Consider the following 20,346-nt stretch of genomic DNA (forward strand, 5'->3'; position numbering starts at 1 on the left):
TCCGGGTTTCCAGTCTGGGTGTGTGGCTGCCCTGCCCTATAAACCGGGTCTGTGGGACCCGGGCATGTGGACACAGCATTTCCAACCCCGTGCTTGAGCATCCACACCTGGATTTACAATTGTTGGCCCCAGGTCTCTCAGCCATGCTCACTTGTCCGTATGGCACTGTGCAGACCTTCCGACGCCGGTCTGCAGCTCGACCTGGTCCACGCTGAGAAACAACAGGGCTTGGACACGAGGCCCAGTGGGGCCCAGGCTCTGTCCCGCTCCCCAGGCCCTGAGTGCTTGCTGCTCCAAGTCAGTCTGATTTGTGTGGGGAGTGAAAGGGGTCTGGGACTCAAACCTGACTCAGACCCCGGGCTTTGTGTGCAGTGTAGACATGCCCTGCATTGCCTCTCTGTCCACCCTGGTGTTCACCACTCCTCCCAGCTTCATAGCATCGGTACACGTCACCACTGTGCTGCTCATGCTGCCCTGCCACTGCCATTCATTTCACACCATCTCATTGATGAAGCCGCTAAATAAATCTAGACCAAGTGCTGGTCCCTGGGTCCCACCACTAACCCCTGGGGATGGTGTTCTGTGCACTGTCTGTGGCCCACATGTCAGGTTCCCTAGGCCCGTGTGTATCAGTTTTTCAATGATCATTTCATGAGACACTGTATCAAACCCTTTACTGAAATCCAGTTATATTGTGCCAACACCAGTCCAGTCATTTTTTAATTCTACTTAAAAACAGTCACGTTTATCTGGTTAGTAGCAACTGCAGAGTTGTCTGGCTGGTGCTGTGCAGCCTGGGGAGTGGTATTCGGCTCCCCCCTCCAGCCACCGCAGAGCCCACGTGTGCAAAGGCTCTGGGGAGACTGATTAGCCCTTAGCCCAAAGCCAGCCCGGGATCTGACAGAACAGATGTAGCGAAGAGAAACAGCTGAGAGCGGAGAGGTGCAACCACATCTGTCCCCACGCTCCACACAGATCGGCCAGCTCTGAGCCCGAGAACGAGGGAGAATGTTGGCCAGAGGAGGCTATGGTTTTCCATAACACTTTTCAGACTTAAGGCAGCCTGGGGCATGGCAGGGAGCTAGGGCCCCTCTGCAGTATAAGTCTGGGGGCCAGTGCATGTTCCAACAGCATCAGAGGCATGTGTATTCTAAGGGCGCTTTTGGCTTGTAGCTTGGAAGGGACAACCCTGTTATATAACAGCGCTAGGGAATTGTGCACCAGACTTGGCTTGGGGTGAGAGACAGAAGCAAATCTTTGTGCTTGGTGCATGTTTTATGAGAGAGGACTACAACCAACCCAGTCATTGACTTAATTCCGATTCTTTAGAACGCAGCACAGTTCCAGAAGTTTGTATTTCAACCAAAGGAAAAGTGGGGTCAGCTGTCTTGTAACAGAGAGAGCAAGTGAGAGACAGCCCCAGCCCCTGGTTCCCAGGAGTGGCAGCGTGCCAAGTGGCTACATTCCCACATTGTAGTAGTGGCATTTCTGGCAGTGCACAATGTTGCGCAAACACGTTCAGTGTGGAGAGAGGCTCTTCATGTCACTTCAGCTTAGCATGTGTCCCAGAGAGACGCATCGGCCCGGGGTGCTTGCTAACAAATAACAGTCTAATAGGCAATGATTTCCATGCAGCCCTCGTTGCTACGGAGACGCCGAAGGCCGGGAAATACATTTTGCGTTCTCAGCCGGCTGCTGAGCGTTCATGAGAAGCTCTGTCCTTGCATGATCTGAGAGGGGTCCCTGCTGCCGGGATTGTGCCTGCAGAAGGCTCTCTGTCAAATCATAGAGCCCCCTGCTGCGTGGATGGGGGGAGCTGCCTCCAGCAGAATGGAAGTTGGGGTTGCCCTCTGAACGTCGCTTTGATACAGTACCTAGTACCCCCAGGAGGGAGGGCGGTGATGGAGGCACAGGACTAGGAGCCAGGAGAGCTTGGTTCTAGTTTCAGCGCTGCTTCGCTGCCACTATATGACCGTGGACAAGTTGCTGAGGCTGCGGCAAGGGCTATAAAGCACGATAGGAGGTGCAGCAGCCGGCTCCGGAGATCTCAGCACCGAGGCAGCCAGAAATGCCTCCGGGAGTGCACGCCAGAGCAGCCACAGCGTGCCCGGCTTCGTGTCCAAACTGCAGCATCCCAGGACACGCTCCTGGCGGTTTCTTGGGGGGATTGTTTTGCAGATACGCAGCCCCCCCCCAAAGAGTCCCAAGCCAAGTGAGGGGGTTTTCAGAGCAGGAGGCCAGTTTTGCTGGGTCGGTTCACGACAGCTCCACGGGTCTTCTGTAGTTTCCTTTGAACTAGGCTGTGTAAACGACAAACTCCCAGCAGCAGATCTCGCTCAGCTGCCATATGTCCAGGGCAAACAGGAAGGCCAGTTCCCCAGAGCAGAAATCTCCGCCCGAGTAAATACTGGGATATTAAAGGGAAAGCGATACTAAGTGACTCGGTCTGCCCCTGCCACATGTGATTCCGCCTCTCCTATAACCATCAGACAGATTTCACTGTAACACACGTCTCTGCAGAGGGGTCATGGTGACGCGGGAGCCAGGCTAGGGCTGGGAGCCCTCAGCATGCCAGCTCAGATAAAACTTACCAAGAAACGCTTCAGAAATCAGCTTTTCCCTGACTACATTGGTGCCAAGGGGATCAGTGATTGCACCCAGGGGTGATGCACCCCACCAGGCCAGGTCATGTGTCCATCACGACCCCCTCCTGGGATTTCCCCGAGAAGGGAGCAGTGTGAACGTCCCCTGGTGCTCTCTAGGAGCCCAGTAAATGGAAGCTGCAGTGGTAACCTGGTCATGCCCCCTCGTCAGCCACCCCTGCCCATTGGCCCAGCAGCTGGGAGCCCCCTGGCAGAGGGGAGGACATGAGTGCTTTGTGCTGCCCCATCTTGCTGAGATCCTGCTGCCAGGGGCCCTCATCTGGGGTCCACTCCTCCTCTGGCCTGGGGTCCAATGTCCTGGCTTTCAGTGCTCTCCTGAGCACTCTGAGGGAGGGATGGGGGTTGAGCAAGGCGTGTGCATGCAGCCAGACTCGGGCAGCATATCAGGGGTGGGTTGGGGGGCTGTTCCCAAGACAACAGGCAGAGAAAGTGAAAGCAATCGGACTGCACAGACTCATTCTTCAGCTTTCAGAGTAGCTGCCATGTTAGTCTGTATTCGCAAAAAGAAAAGGAGTACTTGTGGCACCTTAGAGACTAACAAATTTATTAGAGCATAAGCTTTCGTGAGCTACAGCTCACTTCATCGGATGCATTTGGTGGAAAAAACAGAGGAGAGATTTATATACACATACACAGAGAACATGAAACAATGGGTTTATCATACACACTGTAAGGAGAAAGAAAAGGAGTACTTGTGGCACCTTAAAGACTAACAAATTTATTAGAGCATAAGCTTTCGTGAGCTACAGCTCACTTCATCGGGAGCTGTAGCTCACGAAAGCTTATGCTCTAATAAATTTGTTAGTCTTTAAGGTGCCACAAGTACTCCTTTTCTTTTTGCGAATACAGACTAACACGGCTGCTACTCTGAAAACTGTAAGGAGAGTGATCACTTAAGATAAGCCATCACCAACAGCAGGGGGGGGGGGGGGAAGGAGGAAAACCTTTCATGGTGACAAGCAGGTAGGCTAATTCCAGCAGTTAACAAGAATATCAGAGGAACAGTGGGGGGTGGGGTGGGAGGGAGAAATACCATGGGGAAATAGTTTTACTTTGTGTAATGACTCATCCATTCCCAGTCTCTATTCAAGCCTAAGTTAATTGTATCCAGTTTGCAAATTAATTCCAATTCAGCAGTCTCTCATTGGAGTCTGTTTTTTAAGCTTTTTTGTTGAAGTATAGCCACTCTTAGGTCTGTGATCGAGTGACCAGCTTTGTCCTTGAACCCCTCCCCCTCCCACAGCTTGGCTCTCGCCCTCTCGCTGGGAGCAGGGAGGGTCTCTCCCCTTCCTCCTGGTTTGCTCAGCATCCCTCGCTGTGGCTGACTGAGCGGGGGCACTGCAGAATTGGGTCTGGCACACGTACCCGGTGTTCTAGGGGTGCCATCCCACTGTCTCCTTACAGCGTCTCTGCACTGGGAAATGAATGCAGTTTTCACTGCGACCCTTGGTCCGTATCCCTCACTATTGGACGTCGATGGCTAACGTCGATGAGGCTTCCACTTAGAAATAGTTTATTATTTATTAAACTACATGGCACTTTATAAGCTGCTTTCAATCATTAACAGCTTGCATTCGAGAGGCCCACGCATTGACCTAACAACATCAGCTGTTGCTGTTCCCGCTGACAAGATGCTCTGTATATGCTGGTTAGGGAATCGTTTATTAGAGATCTGTTGCTCGTGAGTTTTCTAACCTACTTTACAATGAGCTGTTGAAAGGTGCAGCAGACTCTGGCACATGCTAATAAAATAGTAAGGAGCACCTTGGTGGAATTCATGTGTAAGCGGGTGTCCTGCAGCAGCCAGTAGCACTGAGACTTCGAATGTTCCTCAGACGTTTCTTCTGACAGGTTCAGCTACTATTTTAAACTCTGCTTCCTAGCCCAGCAACGCTGGAACCCCCCACCTTGGCCCAACAGAGTCTGCCAGACCTCTGTGACCCAGAACAGACGCCAGGTCTCTCGCCTCTAGCTCTGCAGAGCTAACATGTTTGTGTCCATAAAGCCAGACGCAGCAGATCGGACATGAAAACGCACATGAGCCAGCTGTGGTGTGGTCCCAGTTTTACAGTCCTGTTTGTCACCCTCAACTTTATTGTGGATTTAAGAGAGCGCTTTTTGCAAGTACCAGTAATGGAAGCCATAAAGAGCTCTTGAAAATAGTGAGTCTTCAGTCCTTCTGAGGATAGGGATACCATGAAGCAGAGGACAATGATGAGCTGGTTAATGGTAAACCTCAAAACTGTCCTTCAGCCACTCACAGGATGCTTCCCGATCTTGGGCTAAAACGGGAAACACAGAAGGGGCCTATTTCCAAAATGACTCTCTGTCTGTGTGACCATCTGTCCAGTTCGTGCCACCCTAAGGGCTGCTCTCTGTGGCCTTCATAGTTCACCTAATTTGCACATGTACTTACTACACCTGCCTGCTCAAATAGCTGCACAAATGGCTGTTGGCACATTCAGCGGTAGTATTTGCATGTGCAAATGGATGTAGGCAGTGGTGCTGGCATATTTGCACATGAAACGGCAGCTTACATTTATGAAAATCATATCCCAATAACTGGGTCTTTCCCTTTGTTTTCTTGTCTGGGAGCCTGATTCTAGTCTCACACCAAAGTGCCGCTGTTGGCCTCAGTGGAATAACTCCTGATTTACGGCAGCATAAGGCAGAATGAAGTCCTAGCTCTCCTCCGAAGCCAAGCCGTTCTTGGGAGCAGGCTCAGAAATCCAGCCTGCGTTTCAGAATTTGTACTATCTTTTTGAAACCCTATTAGTTCCCAGGCACTGTAATTGTTGGCAGGTATTCTCTGCCGAGATTAATGACTCAGGGAGAAATCGGAGAACAGCTCAAACGTCTGAGCAAGGGAGCCTACTATTTATAGCGGGAGGCACAGAACATGAGGATCCCATCCCGGTCGCCTCCTCCCCCTGAGGCAGTGGGACTTTACGCTAGGTTTGTGTAACTCGATCCACCAGCTTCGTTGGGATCCTATCCATTTATAGCTTGTCCCTGTCTCTGGCTGTATGTGGGGGGGGGGGGGTCGGCTGGACGTGTCGTTCCCAAAGGTGCCGTGCCTGGCACGCACACCTCACGGGGAACGTCAGCGTCACACAGGGAACAGCTTGCCCTGGTTTAAATGAGAAAAGGGCATCGTGCCCTCCATGGCCTCTCTTGCTCTTAAGCCAGAGATTCTCCCAGAGAGCAGTAACCCAAGGTGACCCAATGGGACTTTCCTGGGCCAGCTGTGCTGCTGTGACAGTGGGATCTAGCGACCAGGATCGGTGATCCAGGCCCCATTGTGCTAGGCACGGTGCTCACAGATAGAATTAAAAGCGCTTGCCCCACAGAGTTTCTAATCGATGCATGTGACGAGATTCAACAGGGAAACAAAACAACCTGATAGAGAGCGGAAGAGGATGAAGTAACCAGTGACCGATCCTGAGCAGGATCCCTGGCATGTCCCGCTGCCCAGCGCTGCCCAGGAGTTGTATGCAGCAGAGCGGAAATGAGTGGTAGGGAGGGATTTTCAGGACAATGCCTCCGCCGAGTGGGTTGTTATGGGCAGCCCCGTCTGTGCATGGGGGGACGGTATGGGTGGAAGTGCAAAGGGGCGTGAGGCGGGGAATGGGACAGAAGCACAGTGCTGGATGGCTGGCCTTGTCGACAGAGCAGAGACAGGGCCGGTAGGTACCAAGGATAAGTGTGGCTGGGCTAGGCTGTGGGGGTGCTGAAAGGCAATGACTAATAGTTTGTGCATAGTGCAGTCGAGGAAGGGGGGAGCCAGTGGAGGGGAGCAGAGAGGAAATGTTGTCATAGCAATGGACAGGAACAGGTTGCTCCTGAGCAGCAGCTTTCTGAATGGGTTTGAGGGGAGCAAAGTCAGTATATGAGCCCCAGGGACAGGTGTCTGTGCAGTGCCCAGCAAAATGTGGCCCTGATTTAAGCTGAGACCCCTATAAATAAATAGTAATAAAACCAGAGCAGAGCTTGCAGTAGTCTGGGAGAGCTGGACCACTGTGGTGAGAAGGGCCGTACGTGTTCCTGGATGGATGGGTGGTGAAGAGGTGAGATGATAAGTGCCCAGATGAGAGTTTCAGCTGTGGAGACGGAGCTGAAGGGCTGTATCCTAGAGCATGTCTACAAGGGAAATTGACCAGCATAGCTCTTCCGGAATAACTATTCCGGTGTAATTTAGCTATTCTGGAATGTGCACGCTCGGGTTCAGCACAAACATGAGTTTATGAGTGGAGTAATTATTCTGGAATAAAGTCACTTTAATTCCAGAACAGAGTGTGCACACAGAGAGCTATTCCAGAATATTTGTGCTAGTCCATTTCCCCATGTAGACAAAGCCTTTAAGGTGTTGTGAGGGGAGATTTAGGCACAGCCTTGAGGTGGGGGGCTGGAGGACAGGCCCAGTCAAAGACACAATAGAGTTGACCCCAATAATTAAAAAATCTTGAGTTAGACCCTTAAAAATCCTGAGCAGGGATTCAAACCTGCCTCTCCCATATCCTCAGGGAGTGGCCTAGCCACACAGCTATTGGCATCTTCGCCTTCTCCTCCATGGTTTTGAGAGTGGTGCCTAAATCTCCTTGTGACTCTAGCCCGAAAAATCAGCGTGTTTGGTTTCGATCTTTTCAAAAGGCTACAAAATGTTTTGACTCAAGCAAACAATTGGTTTCCACATTTCTGAATTTTTTTTCTTTATTGTGTTTTGACCAAATCAGTTTGCTGCAAGCAGCATGAATTCATCACAAAATATTCCGGCTAACCCGAATCTGCATTTTTCGTTGAAAAAATGTTTCCGATGAACAATTTTGCCCAGCGCCAGTGCTGAGCACGGCTTCCGGACAGCTAATTCTGGCCCCTCTCCATCAGCTGTGCCGGAAGCGCCAAGTTCATGCCAGCGTGGTGGTGCTGATGCCAGGACACCAGGCTTTGGCGGGAGCTGGCTGGTGTGTGGGCAAACTTTTTATTGCTTGTGGTTTACGATTTTTAAGCGAACTTGGGTTTTATTTTCAGCGGCAATTTGAAGGGGTCTGTAAGCTGCTGGGTGGGATTCCTCAGAGGCCCCTGCTCAGGGGCGGTGCCTGGCCAGAAATCAAGACAGGGGAAGTTAAGGAAAATGAGCATGAAAAATGCCCCTAGCCTGGGATTCCTCCCACTCCTGTGAGCCTTGGGTGCAGAGCTGAGCTCCCCAAAGACGTTCGCCCCACAGCCACCCGGATGCCCAAGCCCTTCGCCTGTGCTGGGGGTGGGGCCTGCCTGGGTGTGTCTTGGAGTGGTTTCGTTTGGGGGGAAGGGCGAATTGATTGGTAGGATTTGCTTCAGCTTCTCTTGTTTGTCTAAAACCAAGAAAAACATAAAAAGACCAACAGCCTCCCTGTGGATTTCCTTAACAACCAAACCCAATGGCCTCCCATTTCAATTTTCAGTGTAAAGTCGCAGGTGTCGGGGTCGCAAAGGGACAGCCCACTGACAGAGAACAGCAAAATCCTGGGGTGCCTTGGGCCCAGTGGGAGCAGCTCCCGCCATGGCTGCCCCTCTCGCTCTGCTCCCTCCCACCCCATCACTGAGCAGCTTCTCAGCTCCCTGTCCACACTACGCTTGGCTGGGGGTAGGGGAGACAGCCTCCCGGGGGCTGTGGAACCAGCTTTGGAGCCTCTGGAAGTAGCGACGTGCCTCCAGCAGAATCCCGTGATGCAGCAGCACCCCCATGCAGCACCCCGAAACTTCCCAGGACCCAAATCCCACAGTCTTGGTGGCCCAAGGATTGTGGGATATAGTGGGGCACAGGATGAATTTTTCTGCCATTTTGCGGCCCGTGGACCACAGCAGGGTGAGAGTCGCTGGCGTACGATGCCACTGGCTCAGCCCATCGGGACTGCTGGAGAACACTTCGGGGTCCAGCTTCATGGCTCAAACGCCAAGTGCAGCCACATCACTGCGTTCTCGGGGCGCTGTTGTAACCCACACACCTTCTGGGTGTGGTGTTTTGTCCCATCTAGTGGCACCGAGACCAGCTAGAGTGAGATTAATGAGTCTGCTCTACAGCCTGAGCTAAGGGCCAGGTGGCTTTTAACTCATGCAGTAGAGGCTCATGCATTTAGCTCCAAAGGTCCCAGGTTCAATTCTGCCCACTGACAACTGGGGTCTGTCGGTGTTACACTGTGCCTATCTAGAGAGAGAGCAAAAGAAGCCTCTGGGGAGTTTGCAAACGTGGGGGGGGGAGCATGATTCTGCTGCTGCTCCCCCACTGCAGGGCACTCTGAAACCAAGCTGCCATGCGGTAAGAGAGTGTGTGGGGTGTTTGGCTTCTTCAGGACTGGCTGCTACATGGGATCCTAAAAATGCCAGCTGGGGCCCCACATGCACACGCTGGTGGCCTGTGTGAAATGAGATGGGGCCTGTGGCCAGGTAGCTGTGTCACTGCAGAACCCGGCACCCTGGTCTGTAGTCTAACCAGAAAGCGGAAGGGGTGAATGGTCTTGGAGCCTGAGCCGTTTTCTCTCCCCTTCAGGCATCCTGCCGGGCAGAGCTAGTGCCTGCTGTTGCTGCCTGTGCTCTGCTTGCACTGTGGATGAAGGTCGGAGAGTCTTTCGCTGTGGCCCCACAAAGTCCCGAGACCTCCTCCTGGCATTGGCCAAGACAGCCATCCATCAGTCCAGGAGGAGGGAACTGGACAGGGGCATCTCTGTGACCACTGGGCCTTTTTTCATTCCCATGTTCATGCACACGTTTGGGCAGAGTTCCTCCGTGCAGCATTCACTGACTCCTGAGCCTCCCTCTCAGAGTAGGTGTTGTCCAGGGTTCTCTGCTTGGCATTCCCTCCTGGGCTCCTTGTTTTGACCCTTTGGCCTGCACTCTGAAATCTGTTTGATTAGTTTTTGTCTCCTGTGCTTATTTAGGTCCTGAGCTCTGGGCCTCCTCCCTTGTCCGAGGGAGCAGGGCCTTACATCCCTTCAGCAGGCTCTACCCACCACTCCAAGGAATGAAATAGGCTGGTACCTTTGACCAGCATTGAATTCAACTGGAAAATAAAAAGGAGAAGGGGTGTCCTCTGAAGTGAGGGCTGAGGTCTCAGCATTCCTCTGTATGTACCACCTGCACTGCGCCAGAGCTGAGTATGGCTTGGTCTAGAGTAAAAAATTAGGTCGACTCAGATACCTTGCTCAGGGTGTGAAAAATTCTCACCTCTGAGTGATGTAGTTGGGCCAACCTAACCCCTGTGTAGACAGCGCTAGGTCGACCGAAGAATTCTCAGGGAGGCAGATTAGCTATGTGGACAGAAGAACCCCTCCTCTCAGCGTAGGTAGTGTCTACACCGAAGCACTACAGCTGTTTAAGCCTTAGACAAGGACTAAATCAAATAAGCAGTGAGCATGAGAGGAGAGTGGCTGGGAACATGGCTTCCAGTGGGCATGTCTCAGCAGTACGTGCCAACAGCAGCTCTTTGCAATTAAGCTGTTTCCAACCCCACTCCTCTCCTTCCCATCAGCGAGATGGCAGCTCTGCTACTCCCCATTGAAAATACTTTGGAGGGGGATTTCAGAGTAGCAGCCGTGTTAGTCTGTATTCGCAAAAAGAAAAGGAGTACTTGTGGCACCTTAGAGACTAACAAATTTATTAGAGCATAAGCTTTCGTGAGCTACAGCTCACTTCATCCGATGAGCTGTAGCTCACGAAAGCTTATGCTCTAATAAATTTGTTAGTCTCTAAGGTGCCACAAGTACTCCTTTTCTTTTTGGAGGGGGAGTTTCTGGTGGAATTAGAGAAGCCATGTAACTCCAAAAGGCCGTGTCTGGGTGAACCTCAGGAGAGCCTGAATCAGCCACCTAATCCCCATCATTTCAAACACTCCATTATTATTTGGGTGAATGAACCCAGATCCGGTGTGACACAGGGCTGCTCCAATGGTTTACTATTGAAATCTCTCCTGCATCCAGATTCACAGGCCAACCATATCGCTAGCAAAAAATAAATAAAAAATACAACTATCTCCACCTCTGGGTTGTAAATTCATGACTCAACTCGATTCTTTTGTCCTCGAATAGTAAGAACCTAGGTCTACTGAGCCCCACTACTTTGGTGGCTATGCTTTGGGCCATGCTTCCTATCAAGCAAAGAAAGCCCGCCAATGAGGTCACAGCTGAATTGTATCTAGAGCTGAGCTTACATTTCACCTGTTAAAATGCACAGTTTTTGCTCACACCCAGTTTACCAAGCGATCTCCGGTCCTTGTCGCTAGTTACCTTTCCCCCAATTTTTGAGTCATCTGCAGACTTTTTCAGTGATGACATCTCTGCTTATCAGCTAGTCATTCTTGGGGAGTTTCTGCTCCCTCTCTTTCCCAGGCTGCTGGTTATAGTCTAGTTAATGATCTACCCTAGGCAGGTGCTGCAAGCAGCTCAGTGTAGTGTGTAAAGTCTGACAGGCGACGGGTCTGATTCGTCTCTCTGTCAGAGTGGAGCAAATCTGAAGTAACTCCACAGGAGTCAGGGGAGTCACGCCAACTGGTGTGAGAGTAGAGTGTTTCCCCTAGACGGTGTGCTCAGAATTCCTAAGGCATTCGATCGTGCTGTCGGATCATTCAGAACTCCATTGTTCCCAGCTAACTAATGAGCTCTCGCCATCTGGTCGTCCTCTCAGTGGCCCATCCAACCCTGCCAACAGCTGACCCATGAAGGCAGTGCTTTACTGGCCCACATTGGCAGTATGCTGGAGCTTATGCCAGGATAGGCGGAGTGCCCTTGCTGCTCCTCTACCAGGGGCTGTCCCAGTTCAGGGTAACTGCACCTGAATTTCCCCACCGTGATTCCTTGAGTGCACCCACTTGAGGTTTCTGGCTCCCAGCCCATCACCTCTCTTGGGTGGAGAGCTGCCTCCCCCACTCCTGACAGGGGATTTAAGGTTCCCTGCCTTACACTGTGATATCCCCAGCAAGGCAGTCTGCCTAGAGGCCAGCGCCTGCATTTTGCTTTCTCTCCAGGCAGAGTGTATTGCTCGCAGTTCCAAGGGACCACCCAGCTCTTTATGAGCAAGCACCTTTATCCATAAGGTAAAAGCCTCACAGAGAAAACACATACAGAGCAGTAAAAGATCCCATATGCATCAGTGTTATGGAGCCCTCATAGGCCAAGGCTTTCCAGCCCTTCTGCAAGGTTGGGGATGCTTGGACAGAAGGTCCTGTCCATTTGCTGGATTGGAAAAAAGGCTGGATTCAAACTGACTCAGAACCTTCTTTCTCAGTCTGCAAACAGACAGGCCTTCTGTGCAGTCTTCAAACCTCCTGGTCAGAGGGAATTGGACAAGGGTCCCTGCCCAGAGACAGGTGACGGCTGGAGACCTGAGACCTGACTGGGCCCTCCTGGAGTGGGCACCTGGGGAGACGGGGAGGATACAGGTGCAGTTACCCTGAAAGTGTGACGGGGCATGCACAGTATTTGTGTCTGGACTAGCTCCATAGAGTAGATAAATCTCTAGAGTTCATGGTTAGCTCTGTGTTTGCCCTCAGATCCCTATTGCTGGGATTGGAGACAGAGTTTCAGGCACCAAGGAAGGACTTTGGAGGAGTCTGGTCTCAGCTCTGCAGGAAGGCAGTGCCTGGAGGAGCTGATATCTGGGGGTGAAGGGTACAGGAGCTTCAGGACACAGAGGGAGCATCAAGAATTTGCGGGTGGTGTTTGTTCCTCACATGAAGCAGGGAGCAGACAGGGATAGTGATGTTAAGGGAGTTGTGAGAACATAAGAACGGCCATACTGGGTCAGACCAAAGGTCCATTTAGCCCAGTATCCTGCTATTGTCCTTGAGTTTGCATAAAAGTCATTCTTTGCACTTCTGTAGTGCCTTCCAGTCTAGATTCTCCAAGCTCACTGCAAATATGACTGAATGAAGTCTCACAGTATTATTCTCCCCATTTTGGGGATGAGGAAGCAGAGACATCAAGAGGTGAAGTGACTTGTCCAAGGTCACGCAGCAAGTCAGTGGCAGGAAGGGTACCATAGAACAAGTATGTGGAGTCCTAGTTCACCGCTGTAACCACTCGCCACACATGCCCAATGAGCAGCTCAGCATTCCACCTGGTTTGGGGCAGGGGGGAGAGAGGTGTTTGACCACGGCTATTAACCACGGTGACTTCTTTTGACATGATTATAATGTGCCAGCCCGTGGAAATCCCTTAGCTTTTTGAAATAGCCCCCCTTTCAGGGCAGTGTTTCTCTGATCTATTCCAATTGCTGAATGTACAACCCCCTGGCCCAATTTCTTGCCCTCCCGGCTCAACATCCTTTCCCAGTGAAAGCGAATACACATGTACTGCTTTGCATCCACAAGCCGTTCTTCTTCCTGCGTCTCAGCTAGGCCAGTCAATCGGAGGGTTTGAGAGGCTCTGCTAGGCCGTACTTGGAACAATCCTGGCTGGCGTCCCAGTGCCTTTGAACTGCCTGTTGGCTGGTGGTCTGAGAACAGCCTGCGTAGGCGAGAACATTAATCAGACATATCGGGAATGAGTGTCAGCAATAGCTGAGTTACCAGTGTGCCAGAGGCCGGCCCCACTTCCTCAGTGTTCTCTTTCTCAGCCTAGCTTTGAACCGGCTCAGTGGCTCCCCGGATTACAGAGGCAGTGAGGGAAAGTTTGCGAGTCCAGTCTCCTGGCAAAGCAGGGCTGCATCTTGGTTTGAAATAGTTTCCGCTTGGCTTGTATCGTGTTTCTCCCCCCACCCCCAAGGCTGCAGAAGCCCATCACGGCATCCTGCCGCATGGACAGCAGTTGGGAACGCGTGCACACGGCACACGCAGAGTGCTGAGACGTGCCCACGGGTGTCAAACCGGCATGCTGCATGCACACCGTACCCAGACACAAGCACACTCTGGCTAACACACAAAGGTGCTACTTACATGGGCTGCCGGTGAGAGACAGGCAAGCCCCTTTTGGCTAAGGTCTGGCCACTCGACTGTCACGGCTTTGAAATGCTTCTTGTGTGGGAGCAGCAGGCGGTCTAGGAGAGACTGGGAGACCGGGGCAAGGAGAGGAATTCAAATGGGGAAAATAAACCCAGCTGATGCCTGCTTGTGCCAGCTGAACTTCCTGGAGCAGACTGCCCTAGGGCTGTTTAAAAAGTGAATCCTACAGGGGAAAAGTTTGTGAACAGGTTCAGTAGCTAACTCACCTCCTCTGCATATTGTTTTCACCTGTGCAGAGAAACACACTGCAGCCAGGGTGGGAGCTGACTCCCCTGGGCTTTGGAGCAGCAAGAGACACTGAAGAAACGTGCCCCTCTGCTGAATGATTTTCTGATTTTCTCCCATGGTGGCCGTGACACTGATGCTGGCAGAAGTGAGAGAACTAGTGTGCACTGGCTGCTGGGTCTTCTCCCCCGGGACACCCCGACCTGATCTGAGCAGCATTAGGCAATGCCCACAACCAGTCACCAACATTACCCATTGGAGATACAAGGATGGGCAGATTTCCTTGGATATGCAGCTCCAGAGCCTTACACATGGACCATTGCAAACGCATTACAGCAGGGGACACGCCAGGCATCCTACATGCCACACATGGCTTTGTTTGTCCTGCCCTCTGTGATGTGGTTGCTCATACTTGACTTATCTTGACTTTAGCAAAGCTTCTGATACAGTCTCCCACAGTATTCTTGCCAGCAAGTTAAAGAAGTGGATTGGATGAATGGACTATAAGGTGGATAGAAAGCTGGCTAGATCATCGGGCTCAATGGGTGGTGATCAACAGTTTGATGTCTAGTTGGCAGCCGGTGTCAAGCGGCGTGCCCCAGGAGTCTGTCCTGGAGCCAGTTTTGTTCAACATGTTCATTAATGATCTGGATGATGGGATGGATTGCACCCTCAGCAAATTCATGGATGACACTAAGCTGGGGGAAGAGATAGATACGCTGGAGGGTAGGGATAGGGTCCAGAGAGACCTAGACAAATTGGAGGATTGGGCCAAAAGAAATCTGATGAGGTTCAACAAGGACAAATGCAGAGTCCTGCATTTAGAACGGAAGAATCCCATGATCTGCTATAGGCTGGGGACTGACTGGCTAAACCGCAGTTCTGCAGAAAAGGACCTGGGGATTACAATGGATGAGAAGCTGGATATGAGTCAGCAATGTGCCCTTGTTGCCAAGAAGGCTAATAGCATATTGGGCTGCATTAGTAGGAGCATTGCCAGCAGATAGAGAGAAGTGATTATTCCCTTCTATTCGGAACTGGTGAGGTCATCTATGGAGCATTGAGTCCAGTTTTGGGGCTCCCACTACAGAAAGGACTTGGACAAATTGGAGAGAATCCAGTGGAGGGCAACAAAAATGATTAGGGGGCTGGGGTGCCTGACTTATGAGGAGAAGCTGAGGGAACTGGGCTTATTTAGTCTGCAGAAGAGAAGAGTGAGGGGGGATTTGATAGCAGCCTTCGACTACCTGAAGGGGGGTTCCAAAGAGGATGGAACTAGGCTGTTCTCAGTGGTGGCAGATGACAGAACAAGGAGCAATGGTCTCAAGTTGCAGTGGGGGAGGTCTAGGTTGGATATTAGGAAAAACTATTTCACTAGGAGTGTGGTGAAGCACTGGAATGGGTTACCTAGGGATGTGGTGGAATCTCCATTCTTAGAGGTTTTTAAGGTCAGGCTTGACAAAGCCCTGGCTGGGATGATTTAGTTGGGGTTGGTCCTGCTTTGAGCAGGGTATTGGATTAAATGATCTCCTGAGGTCTCTTCCAATCCTAATCTTCTATGATTCTATGCTGCTGGTTCTTTAAGGAGGAAATAAGGCAATTTGAAAAAGCCTCAAAGAAATTATAACTTTCCCTCCCCGGTGAAACCCATCCTGGGCCTCTAGGGCTGCCTGCCCCGAAGCAGTTCCAGGTTCATGAGCTATTCCCTGGATGCGTGTAATCCCTCTGAAAGGACATTCGGGGCTTGCTTGGGTAGGTGAACCACATGCTGTCCTGCTCTCATGGTCAGATGGGGCCAAGCACAGGGCTCGGGATTCTTCCCTAAACCAAAGAAAACAGTTTGTTTCTTTGGGGGGCGGAGGGAGGTCGGGGAAGGAAAGAATGAAACACACCAGCACCCACAGCATGTTTCACTGCATGAGTATTGTGAGTGGTATTGTGATAGCCATGGGTATTACAGTAGCCCCTAGGTAACCTAGTCACAAGCCAGGGCCCCTTTGTGCTATTCCTCTTACATAAAGAAGCACATTAGCTAGCTCTGTCTGTCTGTCTGTCCAATCAATAGCCAGAGCCTGCTGGTGGCAGAAGCTAACGACACCTCCCCCCTCCCCACATGGACGAAGGGGAGCACACATAGTGCTGGGAGGGCTTGGCTCTGTCCCCTGGAGCCCGGACTGATGGGGGGGCAGACTGCGGGTGGCTGGGGATCAGCCCCACCTCTGGACTCCTGCTGCCAGCCAGCCAGCCTCCTCATTGAAGGGGGGGACTGTCACTCCATATGTGACCTCTCAGGCCTCATCCACAAAGGAAACCTGCCCAGCACCTTTGACAGAGGAGCCAGGGAGTTTAAATTCATAATTCTGCTAGACCCCAAACCCATGGACTCAGCAGAGACACTGGTTTTATGTCTCATTACAACACCGTGTAACCCGCTAACTCTCCTTTATACTGGGACTGCAGAGGTGTTAATCGGCCACTTCACTTGGAATGGTTTGTGGTAATGTGCTGGGGATGTGCAGACCTGCCCCTGTTTGCATGCCGACAGGTTTCAGAGTAGCAGCCGTGTTAGTCTGTATTTGCAAAAAGAAAAGGAGTCCTTTTGGCACCTTAGAGACTAACAAATTTATTTGAGCATAAGCTTTCGTGAGCTACAACTCACTTCGTCGGATGCATGTAGCTCACGAAAGCTTATGCTCAAATAAATTTGTTAGTCTCTAAAGTGCCACAAGTCCTCCTTTCCTCTTTGTGTGCATGCCGTTTGCTTTGGTGCTGAACCAGCAGAGGCTGAGTGTGATCACAGAGGCCAACCCCCTTCATTACAAAGGGGCCTTTGTCAGTGGGTGGCTGTGGGGCGGGGTGTGGCTGATGGGACTGCAAGGTCCAGCAGAACCGCCCCGGGGTGTTCTGAGTGCCTGGGTACATTGTGTGCTGCCGCCCCGCGTCTGCGGGTGGTTCCAAGGCAGCTGTGCAGGCAGCTTGGCTCTGTGCAGTGCAGGCGCCGGGGTAGCCCTAGAGGGGGGCAGTGAAGGGAAATGCTTGGAATTGGGAGGGATTTGTTCCATTGGCCCCTGTGTGTCTCTCTGCGTTCCAGTGAAATACATGAAGGAGATCTCGCCGTACTTCAAGAACTCCTCGTCCGGGGCGACCGTCAGCTGGGACCCCTCGCCGGCTGTCTCCCTTCAGAAGCAAGCCTCGCCCATCCTCTCCCTGCGAGACCTCAAGGAAGGGAAGAACATGCCTCTGAAAATGTGCTATGTGTCAAGGAAATGTCTCCCCAGTGACCCAGAGAACAGGTAACCCAGGCCCCCAGGGGACTTGCCCAGGAGGGGATCCGTGCCCCCATTCACAGCATGACCCCGCAGGCCCCCCGGTGCTCTCCGCCCAGGGGACTGTGTCCCACTCGAACCCATGGCCAGAGTAGGGATTGGCAGACTTAGACAGGGTCTCTCAGGAAGAGCTAGCGAGGAGCTGGGGAAGTGGATGGATCACCCCCCTGACACACACACACTTGATTACTGCAGATCTTCGGCTGTTCTCCTGGCAGTCCCACATGGGCCAGTGTTCCTGGCCTCTGGCCTCACCTGGCACTTCAATGTGCTGTGCTCGACAGCCGCCCTGGCACGCAGCTGGTGAGGATCCTATTGAAGTCACTGTAAATCCAGTCACTCCTGTGAAGTCAGTGGAGCCAGGCTGGGGTAGATCCGATCTGAGGGAGATCCCAGGGATTGCGCTTGAGCAGGACAGTGCCCTTGGCTCTTGGTTTGTGTTGGATGGAGACCCAAGTGCTGCTGTGCTCTAGGCTCTATCTTTTTGTTTCTAAAATGCAGCCACCAGAGCCGCAGGCGACCGCTAGGGGATTTTTCTGTGGCCACAACAGCCTCCCGGGCAGAAATGGGGGGGTGCAGAGACTCTCCCCTGCAGAGTCCAGCTGTTGCTCCTGAATGCGCTGTCTTGGTGTTTGCTGGCGCCACAAGCAGGGGATCAGCACCACGTACCAGGCAGCCTCCTGGAGGCTCCAGGCAGCGCCTCTGCAGACTTGTGGGACCAGTGTGTGTGCTTGCTGGCGGAGGAACCTTCAACTTCGCAAGCAGCTGGGGAGTTCCCAACTCGCCGTCCCAGGGGCTGAGAGGCTCTGTGGGCAGGCTTCAGGCTCCATCTTGCTGTGGCTCCGGGAGTGGGCTTTGGGCTTCAGCACCCTTTCCTCCCTGGCTTCAGCCCTGGGGCTCTGGGCTTCAGCCTTCCCAATCCCACCCCACCTGGCTCCAGCGGTGGGCTCTGGGCCTCAGCCTGGGTCGGTGGGGCTTCTGCTTGGATCAATGTTTAGAGCGGCCTCCAGCAAGAGTTGGTAGCCATATTCTGAGGCCACCAAACAATTTGTTATGAGAACCCCTAGCAGATGCTTTTCGGTCCGCCGGGCTAATGGGCAGAGACCGGCGTGTGTAGGTCTGGGGTCTCTCTGGGTAACGCCTGAGAGGGGACACTCTTACACAGGGTACAGTTCAGTTCATTTGTGCTACTGCACAAATACACAACAGAGAGAATGTCATTAGCATGGGCAAGCCAAGGGCATTGCGGCCCTGTCTCTGCTGGACTTGTTCCAGACTGCAAAGAAAAGTCAAAGAGAACTAATAAACGTTCCCAATCCCCCTTGGAACACCCCACCTGCCCAGTGCCACGGACTCATGGGAACCCTGGGCTCGCACAAGCGAGTGCGTGGGTGGCCCACTGGTTGAGCTGGTGGCCTGGCACTTGGCAGACCAAGGTTCAATGGCAGCCTGTGCCACAGACTCCTTGGGTAAATCCTAGTCATGTGTGCCTTAGATCCTGCCTGACCATGAAGTGCTGCAGTGACAGAGGCTCCACACGTACATGGGACAGACAGTCTATGACTCAGGGGCCTTTCACACTGGGCTTTAGCTTTAAAACGCTGCTGTTGCTGTAACTGTTGAGTTCTTGGATGTTCGTGATGGGCCAGGTAGGAAGCAGCCAGAACCGTCACTTCCCGATCGCTGAGGAGCCGGACTGTCTGTTGGGAGTGTCCCGCTCACGTTAGCCCATCTAGCCCAGCTGAGCGCTAGGAGCAGGGCTTGAGTCTCCGGGCGGGGCTGGTTGCTCCCAGGGGTTTATTCCAGTGGGAAAGTAGGAGACAATTCAGTGTTTTTGCCCTTTTATTGATCAACATTTTCATCAAATGTGACCCAATTGTCTCCCTGCCCAACCCTGGCTGAGCAGCCTGACCCTGTCAGCTGGGTCCATTTGCCAGCGGGATCCTTCCCCCGTGTTACGCAGGTGAGTGATTGGTCGCATCAGCCACGGCATGTCAAGTCTCCTCTCTGATTGGCTTAGTGAACAGAAAAACAACTCCAAGCAACGAGTCCCTTTGGGCTCACACTCCTGGGCGGTGTCCCAGCACCCAGCATCACCCCCAGCGCGTGGCAAAGAACATGAGCCCGCCAGTCAGAGCCAGCTCCAAGTGGCTTCTGAATTCACTTGCCACCTGAGCGAATACAGTCCGTGCTAACGGCAGTCCCTTTACTAGGGCTGGCAATGTGGCCCTGGGGGGATTTCTAGGCCTGTGTCTGGTAGAGGTTTCGACTGATTGCTCAGGACCCCGTGCACTGCGCTGCTGCCTGACGCTGACGCTGCCTGACGCTGCAGGTGCGTGGTAAGCAATAGAATGGGGTGGCTGGTCTGCAGTTTGCATGTATTCCTGCCGTCAGTGCAGCCCAGCTAGAGATGCCAGCACTTCAGGTAACTGCAAGGCAGAAGCTGAAGCCCTGGACTCTACTGGGAAAGCGTGAACTGGAGCAAGCCCAGTTGCCTTCTGCTGCACCAGCTACCTGTGCCCCATCCCGCTGCGCGGATCCTGGCCACAAACCAGCCTTGCCGGGGGCTCCTTCTTCACAGGTACCTGGAAGTCTGTTCTGCAGATGGGCGGATTCCCCTCTTCCTGAGAGCAAAAGACGAAGTGACTGCCCAGTCCTGGTTCAACGCCATTCACACCAACGTCAGCGCCCTGGTGCCCAAAGTCAAAGAGGAACTGAGAGCCCTGCTGGCGGCAGCCGGCGTTGCAGGGAGCAAAGAGATCAAGCACATCGGCTGGCTCACTGAGCAGGTAGCCCAGCCTTTCGGGTGTGTACGGTCCTTCGGTGCCGAATTGTGCTGCTGATGAGAGATTGCGCACACTTCACCTCACAGCTCTGGCCAGGCAGCTCATCCCTTGTCACTTGCACCCTCTGTGCTTCCCACTGTTCTCCCACAGCTCTGCCGGTGAACCACAGTCCTGACCTGCAGCCCCCTCCCCTGCTATTCCAGCCCCGGTCCCCTCACAGCTCTGGTGATGCCCCTCACTCCCAACCCGCAGTCCCCTGCTATTCCAGCCTCGGACCCCTCACAGCTCTGGCGATGCCCCTCACTCCCAACCCGCAGCCCCCTGCCATTCCAGCCCCAGGCCCTTCACAGCCCAGCCAATGCCCCTCACTCCCAACC

At 52.8% G+C, this 20,346-nt stretch overlaps 1 protein-coding gene across 1 annotated transcript in view; it reads left to right on the forward strand.

Annotated features, from left to right (window-relative positions):
* Positions 1–20,346, forward strand: part of SNTA1 (syntrophin alpha 1) — a 66,351-nt gene that overhangs the window by 35,085 nt on the left and 10,920 nt on the right. Inside the window, exons 3-4 of the mRNA XM_038369647.2 lie at positions 16,949–17,150; positions 19,765–19,972. Of these exons, the coding sequence (XP_038225575.1) occupies positions 16,949–17,150; positions 19,765–19,972 (410 nt within the window). The remainder of the gene's footprint in view (positions 1–16,948; positions 17,151–19,764; positions 19,973–20,346) is intronic.

Source organism: Dermochelys coriacea, chromosome 13 (genome assembly GCF_009764565.3).
Source record: "Dermochelys coriacea isolate rDerCor1 chromosome 13, rDerCor1.pri.v4, whole genome shotgun sequence".
Lineage (NCBI taxonomy): Eukaryota > Metazoa > Chordata > Testudines > Dermochelyidae > Dermochelys > Dermochelys coriacea.